This window comes from Solea solea, chromosome 12, assembly GCF_958295425.1.
Source record: "Solea solea chromosome 12, fSolSol10.1, whole genome shotgun sequence".
NCBI lineage: Eukaryota > Metazoa > Chordata > Actinopteri > Pleuronectiformes > Soleidae > Solea > Solea solea.
In genome coordinates this window covers 9,605,766-9,620,684 of record NC_081145.1, presented here as the reverse complement: position 1 = coordinate 9,620,684, position 14,919 = coordinate 9,605,766, and the positions used below count along the sequence as shown (strand labels likewise).

The 14,919-nt window shown below is 40.1% G+C and overlaps 1 protein-coding gene across 1 annotated transcript; it reads right to left on the bottom strand.

Annotated features, from left to right (window-relative positions):
• Positions 1-4,803: 4,803 nt before the first annotated feature.
• Positions 4,804-5,879, bottom strand: phlda2 (pleckstrin homology-like domain, family A, member 2). The gene is made up of 2 exons (XM_058645814.1): positions 5,322-5,879; positions 4,804-5,188 (listed from the first exon to the last, which is right to left on the bottom strand). Exon 1 carries the CDS (start codon positions 5,765-5,767, stop codon positions 5,351-5,353), a length of 417 nt encoding a protein of 138 aa, XP_058501797.1. The 5' UTR covers positions 5,768-5,879; the 3' UTR covers positions 4,804-5,188; positions 5,322-5,350.
• Between the last annotated feature and the right edge of the window lie 9,040 nt (positions 5,880-14,919).

Sequence of the window (14,919 nt, the reverse complement as noted above, 5' to 3'; positions counted from 1 at the left end):
CCTGCTAGTCATGGGTTGAAAAGTGGGGTACACCAGAAGCAACTGTGTATACTGCGTAGCATTATTTGTATTTTGTGTCCTTCATCTGAAAACAGGCTCTGTCAAGACATACTATCAGACCAGACTGAGGGAGCGTTTGAGTGTATACAGCAGTAGTGCAGGGGCGGGCGACTTCCTGTCGCCGAGCAGCGCGAGATTAAACCCTGCTGCTGACAGAGAGCGTTGTATGGAGCGGAGCGGCATTGTGTGAACTCATTGTAACAGAAAGTTACAAAGTGCAGCTTTAAGTCAGAAGTGCCAGATACTAATCTTTGCATTCCTTCCCCTCTGAGCCACAGCGCATACATGGCGCTCTCTCTTCCTCGGCCTTTCCGCCCCCTCGCTGCCTTGTAGACATTCCTGACAGCGTCTCCTCGCTCTGTCTGAAGCTTCTGTCCAGACAGCTGGGTCTTAAGCAACATGATCCCCACTCAGCTCTGCAGCCCCTCATGACACTGTGTGTATATATACAACATGTGTGTGTGTTTTTTGTACATCCAATACACACATGTCTTAGATACGAGAGGTGCCACATACGTGAGATTCTCTGTGAAAAACAGAGCGACTTTTTGGGGAAATATCACCTTACCCTGGCATATTCAGAGTTGGCTGGTTGTTGTAGACTCTTCTATATTTAGTGGGAAGCGGATGTGGCCTGGACATGGTTTGGCTATTAGGTTGCTTATAGGGAAGGTCTCACAAACAGACAACAATAAATCATTGCTATGTTCTGAAGTGTTTGGGGGTAGCCATCTTTCCCGAGTCCCATGACAACATGAGTGAGGAAGTGCGTGATCTTGTTGATGTCCGCGTCGTTCTCCGTCCACTGAGGTTTTCTTGCGTCACAGGTTTGGGAAAGTCACAGTCACGGCCAACGACGGAGCAGATCGAAGCTGAAGCTGCAGCTCTGGGAAGTTCTTCCCCTGTGACTCAGCACACAGAAATGGACGTTCGATTAAAAACAAAAACTGTTGTCATGGCTACAGATGATTAAGAGAATGAAGCCTTTGTGGGTAAGAGGGTTCATCCAGTTAGACCAGACGACATAGATCTGGGAATCCGATGACCTTTATTTGGATGAAGGAATGATAAATGGGGAACAGCAGTAAAACCATGGAGCTGGATTCTGCTCAAAAAGTTTTTTTTTTCCCATTTTTTTAGCCCAATTTTGTCTCAATTTGTTATAGAATACTTAATTTGACCTTAGCCATGAAGGTGTGTGCCTTTGCTCAGGTATGACGAGTATGCGTTTACCTAAACCTCGCGTCACAAAGTGAAATACCTACAAAGATTCTTGTCAATGAGCGACGTATGACTAGCTCTCCACTGATGGAACGTCATTCCTGTAGTGTAAAGAAACTACCAAGTGCTTGCTGTAAGTCACGTGATACGCACTTATTATTTGACACAGATCTTGGAGGTTGTTTGTAATCAAACTGTGTCTCACGTCCTTGCCTAATATCCTGCTGGTCTGTGCTGTTTGGGTTTTAGAAGGTTTTTATTTACATGAAGGGCTGGTGTTTTGTCCCGCTGGCGTCACTTTGGCCTCTGACGGGAAAAGCGAGCGAGGAAAGGACGCGGCGGGAGTGAAGTGAAATAAAGAATTGAAGATTCTGTTGGCGTACAGGAAGCAGAGGTGAGCTGAGTCATGAAGCACAAGCAAACACGTAGGTCACACTGTTGAGTGAAGTGGTGCGTATGTCACAGCTACGTAACCCGAAAGTGCCCAGACAAGCTGTGGATGAGGTAGACAGGTCAGATTTTACACCATGAGTCACAAGTTTGATCAAACTGAGACCTTGTACTTTAACCCTTAGAACTCTGAACCCTAAGGCTGCTTTTTTCAATTACTATATTTAAACGTATAAACAGAGGCTATAAGAATGTGTAATATAGAGTGTCTTATATCCTTTTAAAACATCTGGTTAAAACATCAACTACGTAAACACACCTGAGCCAATAGTACTTGTTTTTTTTTCAAATCCAATTGAATTATTTTGATTTATCTGAGTCAGGGTTAGAGATCAAGCAGTTTTCAAAGCTTGAAATTGTGAATACATTCATTCTAAAACTAAACTTGAACAAATATGTTGCCACAGAACAAACAAACCATACAAAAACTATAAATAACAACTTAAATTTCCAGGCGGATATTCATGTCAAGGCAATGCTATTCCGCAAATTCTCTCAAAAGTCAGTCTATGCATGCAAAAAGAAATAGCAATAACATATAATAAATAATACATAAGTAATAATAAAAAAAACAACACATACTGTTTTTTTTTATTCTTTACTTGAGGCTGTACTTTAACACTCAAAAGTTTTTGTTTCATTCTCACTTTAAAAAGCCTTAAATTGTATCACATTCCCTCAAATGAAATGTCTGTATAGCACCAAATCAAAACACACACCATCTCAGAGTTCTTTACGTAAGAAGACCTCACGTGACCTGAGCCGTGTTTTATGAACAACAAACAACTACGTGCTTTAACTGGAAGATGGAAACAAAAATGTGTGTGTGTGGGAGTGCTGTGATGATGAACTGGAGGAATGAGACATGTTTCTTCTGGCCACCGACCTTCACTTCACAGCACGCTGCTCAGATGTTACTCCACATTCACCACCTCATCTTGTCTCATGTTTACATGAAACAAAGCCTAAATTTGTCCTAAAAATTAAATCAAATAAAATATGTTCAGTATATGGAGCCACGGCTCTGCACACAGTGGTCCTACATCCTCCTCTTTTCTTTCTTTTCTTTTTTTTTTTTTTTTTAATTCAACAGCATAACAATGTATTCACTGTTCATCCACATAATGAACGCCTATGAGGTAATGACGCCGAGCTACGAGTACGGCCCGGGCCGAGTGTGTACCAGTGCTGTGTCACAGGATGTTTGTCAGAGGAGAAACAGTGTGCACGTCCTGAAAGTTGGTTTTGTGTGTGTGTGTGTGTGTGTGCACAGAAGCGTCAGGAAATAAAGGAGACTGTATAGGTTCTGTAGACAGATACACAGTAAGTATGTTGAATGAATGAATGAATGAGTGAATTAAATATTTCAAATGTGGAAAAAAAAGAAAACAAGAGAAACATGTCCAAGTTACACCTTACGCTTGACATAGAATAGATTAGAATAGAACAGCACTTTATTCATCTCCCAAAAGAGAGAATGTATTTCAAGAAATGAGTAAAAATAATAGACAGAATAATAAATATAAGATAAAATGAATGAAAGATAAAATACATGCAACCAGCACATCAAATTGAGTCAGTATTACTGGTTAAAAATATCTAATAACTTACGTGCAACACAAAATAAGAACATAATACAATTATATTACATTAAATATATTATTATTATTCATTCACAACCCAAATATAACCCACACATTAAGAACAGAACGTTGCAGCTTCTGAAACCACTGCTGAAGCTCGTGTGGAGAAATTTTCGAACTCGTTGACGTTTAAAGAAAGTCCTCGTGTCACCAGTGGTGTGTGTGTGTGTGTGTGTGTGTGATCGCGCACACACATTGTTGCCAATTTGTGAAGCAGTATTTTTAGAAAGGAGGCCCATCCGCTCCGGTAATACTCCTCAGATCAGTCTAACCCTTTGATGCGTTCATTGTAGTGTGATCCAACTTCAAAGCTGCACACAGCTACGGCCACAGATTCTGGCATTCTGTCACCTCTGACCTCTGGGGGGGTTTGTGCAATCACACACACACTTCCACTCCACCGAGTCCACGGCTGGAGGTATATTTGTGCAGTGAGACTCAAGAAAGAGTGTTTTCTTTTTTGTGATTTTTGTGATTTTTGTGTTGTACATTTATCATGATTTAGGAATCATGATAAATATGACTTTGTACTCATCACAGCTCAGTGTACTGTACTGTGTAGTCGTCTTTCTTCTTCATGTACTACTCAACAAAGGGGACACGTGATCATCACAGCCTTTGATTTTCCTGTGTGATTTTGAATCTAGCCCTGAAGACAAGTAGGTGGTTTCTGCTGACGGACGTTACATCATCTTATACAACTTATATCAGTAAATATAGTATCTGTCCCTCAAGTACAAAATGCAAGTTTCTTTTTCGGAATCTGACTCAGGCTTTGCTCACAGGGTTTATAACAGCAATTAAATGGGTGTGTGCCCACACAGTGACACAGCCCTCACTTCATGATAACAGGGCAGTAAAACAGACTTCCTGTGTGTTTTTCCCTCTGCCTTGTATAAAGAACAGAGACCCGGGGCGACAGATAAAGAGCCGGCAGAGGGATTTTTTTCTTCTGAATACCTGTTAAAAAACTGATTTAATATCACATCAAACCAAGTATCAGGTCACAAGTTCATTAAACTGAGGTTCTTTTTTTTTACAAGCACAGCCTCAGTGTTTCCATTCCATCAGATGGCTATCTGTGAAGCTACCACACCTGAGTAGCAGTTAAGGTGTGTTCAAAGGCACCACAGTCTTTCAAGTGTCCCGTGCTACTGACTTAATCTGCCCTATTATCAGTTATGACTCAGGCCTGAAACACTCCGGCGACAAAGAGTCACATTCCGCCTGACAGCAGAGAGGAAAGGGACTTTCCTGTCCTCCTCCCCTTTCACTCACACTTCTGGCATTTACTATAAGACACCTCTGCTGAAAAGTGTCCCAGGCTGTTAAATATACTGTTACTGTTGCTACGATCCTAATTATAGAAAAATGTCTCTGACTGTTAAGTAAATAAATGAATGAATGAATAATAGAGGACAGCATAAAATTATGTCAAAAAATGTATGAATATTTATTCAAATAAATACACCGACACACACAACACACATTGAAATTGCAAATAATTTAAACAACACAAGCTGTTTGCCAGTAACACCATATCCTTGCAAACAAATAAATTAACAATCATAGATTTTAGGAGTCATTCCTCCCAGGAGAGCGAGCTTGAAATAGTTTTGACAATTCAAGGGTTCAGTCCTGCATGTGGAGCTTGTGAAACTCTCTCTCTCTGTCTCTCTCTCTCTCTGTCTGTCTGTCTGTCTGTTCAGCTGTCCTGTCTGAGAGCTCAGTCCGGAACAATCCTTCATCTCTGGACCGGATTACCTCGTCTTCCTTTTGGTCCGTATATTATTTCTTAATGGTCCACGTTGACACTGGCAGAGATAGAAAGAACATAACATGTGATTAACTTTGCGACTCCACCAAAGAGCTCATCTGCACTCAGTGTGGATGGTTACTCATTTCTATACCATGCATGTCAGCTGTATGTCATGGAGCGCCTCTCACCATATTAGGAGTAGTTAAGTGGCAGCGGCTCATGGCGCCCTCGCCATGCGCCTCTCCTGCTGACCGGGCGACGCGCTCTCGTTGTCCTGCCGCGTTTTAAAGTCCTGGATGGCTTTTCTGTTCTGGAAATCAATCAGCGCCATTGTGATCACTGCGTTCCAGCAGTTCTCCTCTCCGGAGCATCGGAAATCGATCTCCTTATTGTCTGTGGTCACGATGGTGAAATAGACGAACTTGCCGGTTCGCTCCACGCAGTCCACCTTCTTGATGGACTGCAGCTTGAGCTCCTTGCCCTTGGTGCGCTTCTGCGTGTCTGCGTAAATGTTGAGGCTGTCCGTGGTCAGGACGCACGTCTTCCTCTTCCAAAACTGGAGCAGGTTGTCGCTCCTCTTCTCCAGCTCTCCCTCCTTGAGAACTTGGCAGATGTCTGCCGCTGACATTTTCATTTTCTTAATGACGGGCAGGTTCGTGAAACCCCTGCTGTGTTGCCCGAGGAGCCCGAGGAAGGAGCTTCTCTACAAAGCCTTTGATAATCCAGAGTGTAGCTGTGACTGAAGGTGGGTCCACAGGACTTTTATAGTGACTCTCGTCTGAGCCCTTCCCACTTGACGTCAGATGCTTGGGGAATGCATCAACAGTTGCCAGTGGAGTAATTCAAGGCTGTGTGTGGGCGGAAGCTGTGGCGCAGGAGGAGGCGAGGGCAGAGGAAGTCCTAACGTGGACCTAATTACACTGTCGACATGTTAATTAGTAATCCACATCCTACTGCGAAGATTAGTCTAAATATTTGCCCACTCTGCAGTAAGTTATTCAGTCTATTGTGGTTAATTACCAGATGCGCGCAGTGCGCACAGCAGCTGAGGACCGTGCGTAAAAGGTCTGGAGCTTAATGAACTCAGAGGGAATTCTGCTAAAGTTTCTCATGATATGCACTTTTCCCCCCACGTCTGTCTGGTTATTCACTCTCCTTTCATTCGTGCCACTCTACTCTCTAGCGGTTCCCTTAAAAAGTAACATTTTCAAACCACACATGTGGTTTTAAACATTATACTGCTCTGCTATTTATATGAATTACGCCCAGACAGCTCCATAAGCACCTTCAGTTTCCATTCAGTGAGCAACAGACTGAACGTCAGCAGCTATACAACAAGAAAATGGGTTGAGGAAACACAGGTGATGCCACAGCAGCACAAAATATACCCAGGGTCAGCATGAATAGACATGTCTGCTTGCTCCTCTAAAAATGTGAGTAAAGTCAAATAATTAACTCAAAGCCATGTCATGAGTCAACCTTTGAAGCCAGACAAATATGAGGGCCAGGTTTTATTTGTTTACAATCGGGGTAGAAACTAAACTTGTTTTCATAATTCTTAGTTGGTTTGTGTGTAATCTTTTGGCCCATTGCATTTTGGATTTTAATACAATCTTCAGACGGTAATTAATCAATCATTAAAATGACATTACAAGTTATTATTGTCTCCATTTCAGGTAAGACACATTATAAAGATAAAGGCAACAGGTTATCTTCGTCTTGATAAAGAGGTTTTTTTTTTTTTATCCCCATCTCACAGCCTTTCTCCAGGTAACAACATTTCATATGTAAACAACCAAACACAGTTTGTGTATTGTTCTTGTTTACAAAATCCATGTGTCTTAATTTAACCAAAGTATTCCTCAGTTCCCAGTATTTTTATATTTACTTACCTTTACATGCATAAACAGCTAATATGTCTCGTCAGTGATGAGACATATCTACTAATATGTGAATTGTGTGTATTAGAACCTAAATCCAACCGGCAGATTTCAACATGTCATCGTCTTCACGTCACATAAGCTCATGTTTATTTCTCAAACATGACAATTTACAGTCTTAAGGTCTGGGAATAAAACAGTAATTACAGCACAAATAAAGAATGAAAGAATAAACTATAATTATGTTCCAGCTTAGTTACAGTTAAAGGTAAATGATTTTGCTACAGCAAACATTGAACAAACTCACCGCCCTTTGATATCCCACAATCTTGCCACTCCCGAAAAAAAACACCTGACCTCTCACCCCCTCAGTCACCTGACTGACTCAGTCCTGGCTAACCATGGCTCGCTGACAGTGGCAGACTCTCAGGTGTGTTATCACTGAGCTGCTGGAGCCTGTGAATCAGCAGGAGGTGGTTGTAAGAGGGCAGATGTCATCGGCTTCTTCTGCTTGCTTGTCCTGTCCTGTCTTGTCCTGCTGGCAGCCAAGCAGGCACCACACTGACCCCAGAGTCTGGGTTCAGACACACACACCAGGAGCCGCGCGCGTGTGTGTGTGTGTGTGTGTGTGTGCACATGAAACATGTATCAAGCAGGCTCAACCGACTGCTCTCCAGTCCTAACCTCCCTTTTTGTTTTCTTTCTTTTGAACAGTTTAACAGTCAAATCAAAGCTTCAGTGAAACATTCAAAGCAACATAAGGATAAAATAAACAAATACAAGGCAAAACAAAGAAGAAAAAAGAAAAATCACAAATTAAAATGTCACACTGACCTCTGTGATATGACTACCTTTCTGAACTGTATAAAATATCACCTTTAAACATCAGTTTAATGTTCAATGTTCAATGTTCTACATCAGGAGTCTTAAACTCTAATAATCTCAGGGCCACAGAGCTTCTAGTCTGGCCACTAGGAGGCCAGTCAGGTGGAAACAAAAGTCCATATTTTTCAGTGGGGGCAACATGAGCTTAAACATGAGCTTTTGTGATTATTATGGTAATTTCATTGTTGCAGGAAGACGGCGAATCAGTGTCTTTGTCACCAGAGAGGAGGGAGTTGGAAAAACGTCTGTACACCGTTTCCACTTTGTTAGCCTGTTTTTGGACATTGAGACAAAAACTCTTTCACCACAATATCTCAATAAAAATGTTGGTGAGGATCGATAGTTCACAGAACTTCAAAATAAAAGTGCCTGGAACGATAAATAGATCACAATAAAATGTTATTTATGACTCACATACAGAAATAGCTCCCTTATAACTTGGGGCCACATGACATCAAGTGGAGGGCCACATGTGGCCCACGGACCTCGGGTTTGAGAACCTCTGTTGTACATAATTTCAGTTCTTCACGACACTTGTTTCATACATTAACGATAACTGCTTTTCAAAGAAGACCGTTTACCACGTTTGGAACAACGTTTGGACTCTGTTGTGTTTTAACATGTTTTTACATGATGTCAATCATCTTGTAATCAACCAGATCTTTGGACATTAGATTGGCTTTGATTTAAAGACAAGTGGGACAATGTGTGCATATGCTAAGAAGAAAAGAAGTGAAATATTTATGAGAAGTTACCGCCGCACTGATACTGGAGTGGGATGCGTTGGCTTGTTGAATCCTTTGAGCTCAAAGAAAAGGAAAACCACACACGCCAGCTTTTGACTGAAGAGGTGCATCATCAACCCCCCTTCCTCACACCCTCCCGCCCCACACACACACACGCACACACGTAATAGGGCCTTTTTCTTTTGTTGCCTAGCAGTGCAGTGTGTGTGTGTGTGTGCGTGATGTGCACATATGTGGGTATTTGTTTGAAAGAGTCTGGTGGTGGGGCCTCATAGATTTATCCCGGCAGTGACTCAGACTGTGGTGAAGTGCCTTTTCTTTGGTGGAGTGCGCTTACCAAAGGAGGGCCAGGTGTGTGAGTCAGTGTTACACGTGTGTGTGAGTGTGTGTGTGTGTGTGTGTAAGGATCATTATTCATTTTAGCTGAGAATAGGTTTGAGGGAAATGACTGCATGCAGAAACTGTGTTTCTATTTCTGTAACAGCTGTAACAATTCTGTTACCTGTTTTAAAAAAAAGAAAAACGCAATTTAAAGGCAATGGGCAGGTTGGATACTTTTATAGATATTCATTTCCCTTTGTTCTCCTTTTAGATCACACATCAACTCAATATTCACAGTGTCTTAAACTCATATGAGGGGAAATAAACAGAAACATCTCAGGTGAACTTTACACAAAAAAGTGACAACATAATAATAATAATATTATAATAATTTTGTAATAATGGGGGTAATATTAGGTGAAGACTGTCTTATTTCTAAAGCAATTTCCAGTTTGGTAATAACAATGGTAATATTGTGATAATAAGAAGATAATATTTATGTTACACCGTTTTTTCCCAATGTAATATTTAGGTCAGAGTTGGATGATGCAACCATCAGTAATATCTTCACCTGAAAATGATCCTCTATGTAGTATTTCCTACATACATTTTCCATTGTTATTTCCAAGCTATTACTTCACGATCACTATGGTAAGAAATATGGTATTAGTTGATATCATACTGATATTGTCCTGTGTTGTATATATTATATTCTTCAGTTAGTTAACCCTTAGAGCACCCATGGTAATTTGCCGTGGGAATAATACACAACTCCTAATATGGACATCCTGGGGGGGTGTGTTTATAGGTGAATTTTTTTCAGGCTTAAAAAAAATGCCTTTTTTGTCTTCTTATGTGTTGTTGAGTCAAAGTTATGATTAATTTTATATTGCATTTTTAGTAGTGCTATAAAGTGCAGAAGTCACAAAATAGACTGTTTTACTTTTATTTTTGTTCATTAAAACGAGCCAAGTGAACTTTGAACTGTGACGTATTCCCAAATATCACATATTCAATCCGATTAATAACATTTGGAGTACTCAGGTGTGTTTATAAAGTTGGTGAAAATGAACATTTTTCACATCAGATTGTCTAGCTTGTGATGAAAAAAAGAAGATATAAGACACTCTATATTGCACATTCTTATAGCCTCTGTATATACTGTACATTTTATCATAGCAATGGAATAAAAAACAGCCAAAATGCTCTGTGTTTTAAGGGTTAAACATATACTGCAGGAAGTTTGGCTGAGGTGAACCACCCAAACATCCTACACCACATAAAACCACTTTCAAGTCACAGCAATAAAACTTGAAGGCGTTACCTTTTTTTTTTTCATTATTATTTCTCCAGCTTGTGGGAAAGTACATGTATTTCCAGAGGGAATCAGACTCTGTGATGGATCCCTAGTCTGTGTGTGTATGTGTGTGTGTGGGGGGTGCAAAGTTTCATATCAGCACCTTCCGGTCCACAGTGTCTCCACAAAGACACAATAAAACCCCCAGAGAGGAAATAAGATAATGTGTCAGTGTCAGCCACATCACGTCAGCCGGTCAGAATGTTTCCATCACAAAAATGAACAAACTGTGAGAACACAACATGAACTCCACGTCTGCCTTGCTTGTCTTTATTATTTTTTTTAAAACCTTGTTTACCTGTGAGTGTGAAGACGCCTTGCAGCCATGGGCACAAAGGTGTGACAAGATAGCAGGTGGAAGGACCAGCTAGGCCTAATGTTTGGCCGACATGTTGAGGCATGAAGCTGCCGTGTTCACCGTGAGTCACAGCCGAATGAAACACACACGTCGACCCAGCAAACCTCAGTGGAATCATGTGGAATCAATATTTGGGCAAAGCTGGTGTTACTGTGACACATTAGGCTGGAAATAAGTCAGCATTTACAAGGAGATGAGGGTTATACACTTTATAAGAGGACAAATGCATCTTAGAATCTGACAGGGGTTTGACAACGGACTATATGGCAAATGGAAATTATTTTGTGACAACTTAATTTAATGCTTTACTTTTACAACTTAAAGCTGCAGTGGGTAACTTGTTTTTTTTTATTGTTGTTACTGATTATTATTCTGCCTTTTTTTGAGCCGTGGAATTCACTTCAGAAACTTTCTGTGGCACCTATTTGTTTTCACTTCACACTGCTTGCAGCCGGCTCACTTAACGTGCTCAATATTTCTGCTGCCTCTGTTTTGTCATAAAACCGATCACTTCCTGTTTGCGGAGCAGAAACGTCATCTGGCACCACAAGATCTAAACACTATACTGAGAAACAGAGAACGAGTGTGGAGCTGAGACAGCCTTAATCAGCATTTCATGAACTCATTTGAATGTAACAGACACATGCTTATTTTCTAAAAAGCTATATGTGCTACAGTTTTAAGTGAAAACGATGGAAAAAATGTGGTATCATGATTCGACAAAACAGCTTGAGCCTCACAAAGAAAGAAAGTGAGACCTGGAAGCAGCCAGTGTGGACAGTTACACTGACCTCACCATTTTTAGGCACAAAATGTTACTGTGAAAAAGACTGAGTGGAGAAAACGGTGCTTTGTTATACACTTGTGTGCATAGTTCTGCAGGTAAAATACACAAATGTGATGTGATGTTGTTACCCGGTGAAAGCCACTGTGAACTTTACATACTCATCCTAACAATGGGGAGCAGTATGGATGAGATGGTTGTGATGTGCCGATGACAAGTACAGAAGAGCCTGCAGGTAACAGCTGCGCACTGTGACACATTTACAACTTTGGCTTCTCTCTCTCTCTGTCTGTCTCTGTCTCTCTCCCTCTCTCTCTCTGTGTCTCTCCCTCTCTCTCTCACACACACACACATGCACAAACACACAGTCCAGTCCTCCTCTTCGGCTCTTTTGCTCTTTGGTGACATGCCCTTGTGATGAGACTCCGGAGCTATTTGAGGCATTGTTCAGATAAGCCCTGTGTGTGTGTGTCTGTGGTCACGCTGGCATTCAGCAGCGTGGGAAAAAGAACAAATGGCTGATGAGCGCAGCGTGCACACTCAGACATCATGCTGCAGAAAGGACGACTGGCAAACAATGAAAACACACAAACCATGAAACAAATAAAATAAAAAGGAATGAACGAAGAATATACATGTATGTTACCGTACAGCAAAACACCATTTACAGATTAATTAAACTAAATTCAACTGACATAAATATAGCTACACAAATGAATATTAAAATAAAGTGCTTCATGTACATTATGCTGCTTATATTTGAAAGGGTTGCAGCACCCTGTGGTTGCTTGACATATTTCTTTTACCTGCACTTAGTGATAATTTAATACATAAAAATGTTTAATTTCTTTGAAAAAAAAAAAGATGGTGACATATTTTTATTTGAAATATTATCCTGCAAAACAATTATCTTAAAGTGTTGTTAGATCAGAGTAAAGTAAGAACAAACATCTAACTGTAGAAGCACAAGTAGCATTAACTGCTTCATCTGCTTATCATTGAGGTTCATAACAAATTATAAGCTCTGAGTTATATCGTAGGGAGTGATGGTCTTCTTCTTTCAATTCTTCTGCTTGGTCTACTGCTTTCCTATATTTGGGATCTGATTGCACTGCAAAGTAGTGGCCGTTACTCTTTTTGTTCTCAGGATTATCTGTTGCTTTCTGTTCTTATGTCCACAATGAAATACTCAAAAAGGGCTTTTGTCCATTCTGCACCATTAACATGGATCATGCAGCAGACTTGATTTAATTTAAGTGCTTTTAAATCCAAATTAAATGACATCATATTTACTTTTATAAATTACTATTTTAGTCGCCCACTGTACATTTTTATCACACCTTGTTTATGTATTTGTCGTTGTTTTTATTCTATGTTTTAATTTAGCCATGTCTCCCATGGAAAATTGCAGCTGCACAGCAATGCTACGTTTAGATTTTTGGAAGTCTGAAAGTCTGTCTAGTTCTATGTTTGAGTGAAAACACTTGCCGTGCTGTCAATTTCCATCACTTCCCTTATCAATAAAACTTAAGTACTGCTCAGCCAGAAACTTATACTTCACTATCATTGTATAGCCAAAACTGCAAATGTTGTGTGGCCACTTATACTTTGAGCCAGAGGTAAATGTACCGTGCTGTCTCTAACAATCACACTTCCTTCACTCGCCCCCGCAAACCATATGACAATGATGAGATGTGATCCAGCGAGTTGCTCAGGGAGTCCAGCGCCTCATTCTTGCCAATTTGACTCTGAAAAAGAATGACAGGTATTCAGGTCTGCAATCCCTCTCCCTGCCAGGAATGTAACATTCACTTTGCTGTCTGCATAGTTTCACCACAGCTTACATGATAAACTTAGAGTCTTTCCATAGAAGTTAAACTAATCTGTGGTGGGCAGCGAGCCACGGACACGGTTCAGACCTGGTATTATCACTTCTGTACAGGTCTGAACACACCCGATGAGTCCTGACCTCGTCTTCAGATCTGATCACAAAAGCCACCATCTGAAGTGGTTTGAGGACCCACATGGCCACATTCTTTACAGGTGTGATCACACCGCTGCCTCCACAGTTGACATCCTCTGACCCGCTGATGCAAACTGAAAGTGTTTTTACCCCTCTCCACAAAAATGCACTGATTTAGTACGGAGCCGCCTAAAGGGTAAAAAAAAAAAAATCTTTAAGTTTTTCGTGCTCTTGCGATAGTTTCCTGTGAACCAGTAAGAGAAGAATATTCTTCATTCATATCTTTCCAAACTGTTTTTCTTTGCTGTGGCCACGTCATTTGTTGTTTGCGCATGGCTGATTTAAAGGCAAAGCACAGCAAATTTAAGTGTCTACTTTCAGTACAAATGACTTATACACTGCATAAAAGGGAAACCTTAGCTGTTAATAAAAAAGGAAACTAAACATTTTTTATTATAAGTCCTTTTCATAGAAATGTTTAAACCTTATATTGGCAGGTTTATCTGATGCAACTTCATTTTATAGTCTAAAAAACACAACAGATGAATTATTTTCAATATATTTCATGCAAACTGGATTATTGTATATGTGAAAGATTAGCATTGTTTATATCCATTTATTTTTTATTTTTTGCAAAGTCAGATTTCATTAAACAATCACTTTAACACACCTAGAGCACCAAAATGTGCTCTTAAAAGTTCAAGCTATAAAAATTGTATAAATTACATATACATTTTCTCAGTCCTCATCATATATATCAAACATTAGGAAAGTTTTTGTCATGATGCATCAAAAATAGTGATTTGAACGGATTTCAAGGAGCACATTTTTGTGCGTAGGTGTGTTAAGTGTGAGTATTTTAGTTAACGTTGTTTGCAATAAACTAAAAATTAAAAATACACTCAAAAATGCACAACCTGGTATACATTTAAAAAATAGATAAAATATGCTAGAAATCAATAGCCTAAGCCAAAAGTCTAAGAGTGTTTAAGGGACAACCAATAAGTCAAGACAGCCGAAAATGGTTGATAAATAAAACCTCCATGTGTTTTGTTTAGATGGATACACAAGTGTCTGATTGCAGATATTCATCACCTCTTGGATCTAGTTCTTTCTTTGGAGCATGAGCATATATATATTTTTTTGCTCATGTCCCTTTAGGGGTTCTGTAATCTAGAGTTTATGTAGCCGTTGCCACAATATTATGCCACTTGAAAAAGTAATATCCATCCTTGTGTCCAATAAGGTGTAGACTTAAGTAAAAAACTGTTTAAAGCCAACAAACAAATGAAAAGATGATGAAATAACAGGAACTTCTCCTGAGGGTTTGTTTATTTATGCCACAGCGGTGACTGAACAAGTCCACATTTGACTGGAAGTCATTCATCAAAATCACATGATCACATTCTTTCAATGTTTACCTTGAATGATCTGAGTCTTTTGTGAAAGTGAGGAGCTATTTTGTTTGTTTGTTTGTTTCAGGGCCTCACCT